The 1,529-nt window shown below is 50.4% G+C and overlaps 1 protein-coding gene across 3 annotated transcripts in view; it reads left to right on the forward strand.

Moving 5' to 3' along the window:
- CSNK1E (casein kinase 1 epsilon) overlaps positions 1-1,529 on the forward strand; it is a 46,274-nt gene that overhangs the window by 22,505 nt on the left and 22,240 nt on the right. For all 3 annotated transcript variants that reach the window (XM_019515204.1, XM_019515203.1, XM_019515205.1), the window contains exon 5: positions 366-594. In XM_019515204.1, the coding sequence (XP_019370749.1) occupies positions 366-594 (229 nt within the window). The remainder of the gene's footprint in view (positions 1-365; positions 595-1,529) is intronic.

A 1,529-nucleotide genomic window follows, 5' to 3' on the forward strand; every position in this document is an offset into this window, starting at 1 on the left:
AAAAAAAAAAGGTGCCCCATATCCTGGTCTCTTACTACTAGGTTGGCTGAGCTTTAGGACATAATATTCCTTACAAACTAGCTTCCCCTCGCTGCCTCCTTAGGAGGATTTGCAGTTTTGTTTGGTTCATGTTCTGTTGCCACCTCTCAGTCCCAGTGGGCTGGGGAGAAGTTCCCTTGGCTATGACTTGTGACCTTCGCTTCAAAGTGATGGGAAGCTAGTAGTTTGAACGTACCTCCCCTGCCTGTTTTGGGTAGGCTTGCCAGGTTACTTGCTTTTCATAAGGCTGTTGAAGATGAGGATTGTAACTGGAACAACCCTAATGAGCTCCCTTTTCCACTTCTTCTTTCTTCTCCCTCTTCCAGATCAGCCGTATTGAGTACATTCATTCCAAGAACTTCATCCACCGGGATGTGAAGCCAGACAACTTCCTCATGGGGCTTGGGAAGAAGGGCAACCTAGTGTACATCATTGATTTCGGCTTGGCCAAGAAATACCGAGATGCCCGGACCCACCAGCACATCCCCTACCGGGAAAACAAGAATCTAACTGGCACAGCTCGCTATGCTTCCATCAACACCCACTTGGGAATTGGTGAGCCTGTTGTCCTGTGCACAGATTTTTTTTTGGGTGGGGGTGGGGGGTAGTGGGGAATGACTCATCACGTTGAGGGGAGTGCCCAGGCAGTGTAGATCAGTGTAAGGGAAGAGACAGCAACTGCTACAGTGAAGCCTGCATAATTACTTCTGCTCTGATCTCCAGGCTGCAGTTGCTCCATGGTGCTTGAAAAGCAGCATGACCCAGTATACAAGGTGCTGAACTGGGACTTGGAAGGCCTGGGATTGTATTCCTCACTCTGCCCCTGAGTTGCTGGGTAACCTTGGGCTAGTCACTTCTACACTGTCTATCTCTATTCCTCCCAATCCTAGTCTATCTTTTGTTCATTCTGCATGCTATGGGGTGTTTTATGCACATGCTTGGGGAGGGGGCGGGGGGGCACTTTAATTAAAGCACATGGTGCATCAGGGTCCTCACGTTGAAAAGTGGTGGCAGGAACGCTTTAACTAAAGCTTGTTGGACAAGCTTTAGGTAAAACACCGCTGTCACCATTTTTCAGTGTGGGGGCGTTGATGCACATGACACTGGAGTCTGCTGGGGCATGGTAATTACCACGCTACAGCAGACTTGATTAATCAAGTCCACTCTGATGCGCTGTAATTATGTGCAGCCTCACTGCACATGTATAGGTGTCATATATTTTTGTATGGTAAAGGTGTTAAACTCATCCGGCCCTGCAGGCTGGATGGGTGGTGTAGGACTGGTCTCTGCCAAGGGTGGGGGCAGGGACAGAGGTTATTCCCCTTCTCTCTGGTGTCTGGCAGAGGGGACAGCAGGGAGCTTATTCCGCTACCGGGAGCAAGTGCAGCAGTGATGGTGAGCAGCCCCAGCTGCTAGTGAGGGTAGAGGGGAGACTAACCCTCCTCCCTGTCCCCCTCTGCCTCAGGTACCATGGTACCCTGCCACTGCAA

This window comes from Gavialis gangeticus, unplaced genomic scaffold (genome assembly GCF_001723915.1).
Source record: "Gavialis gangeticus isolate Ggan-Ray unplaced genomic scaffold, GavGan_comp1, whole genome shotgun sequence".
Taxonomy (NCBI): Eukaryota; Metazoa; Chordata; order Crocodylia; family Gavialidae; genus Gavialis; species Gavialis gangeticus.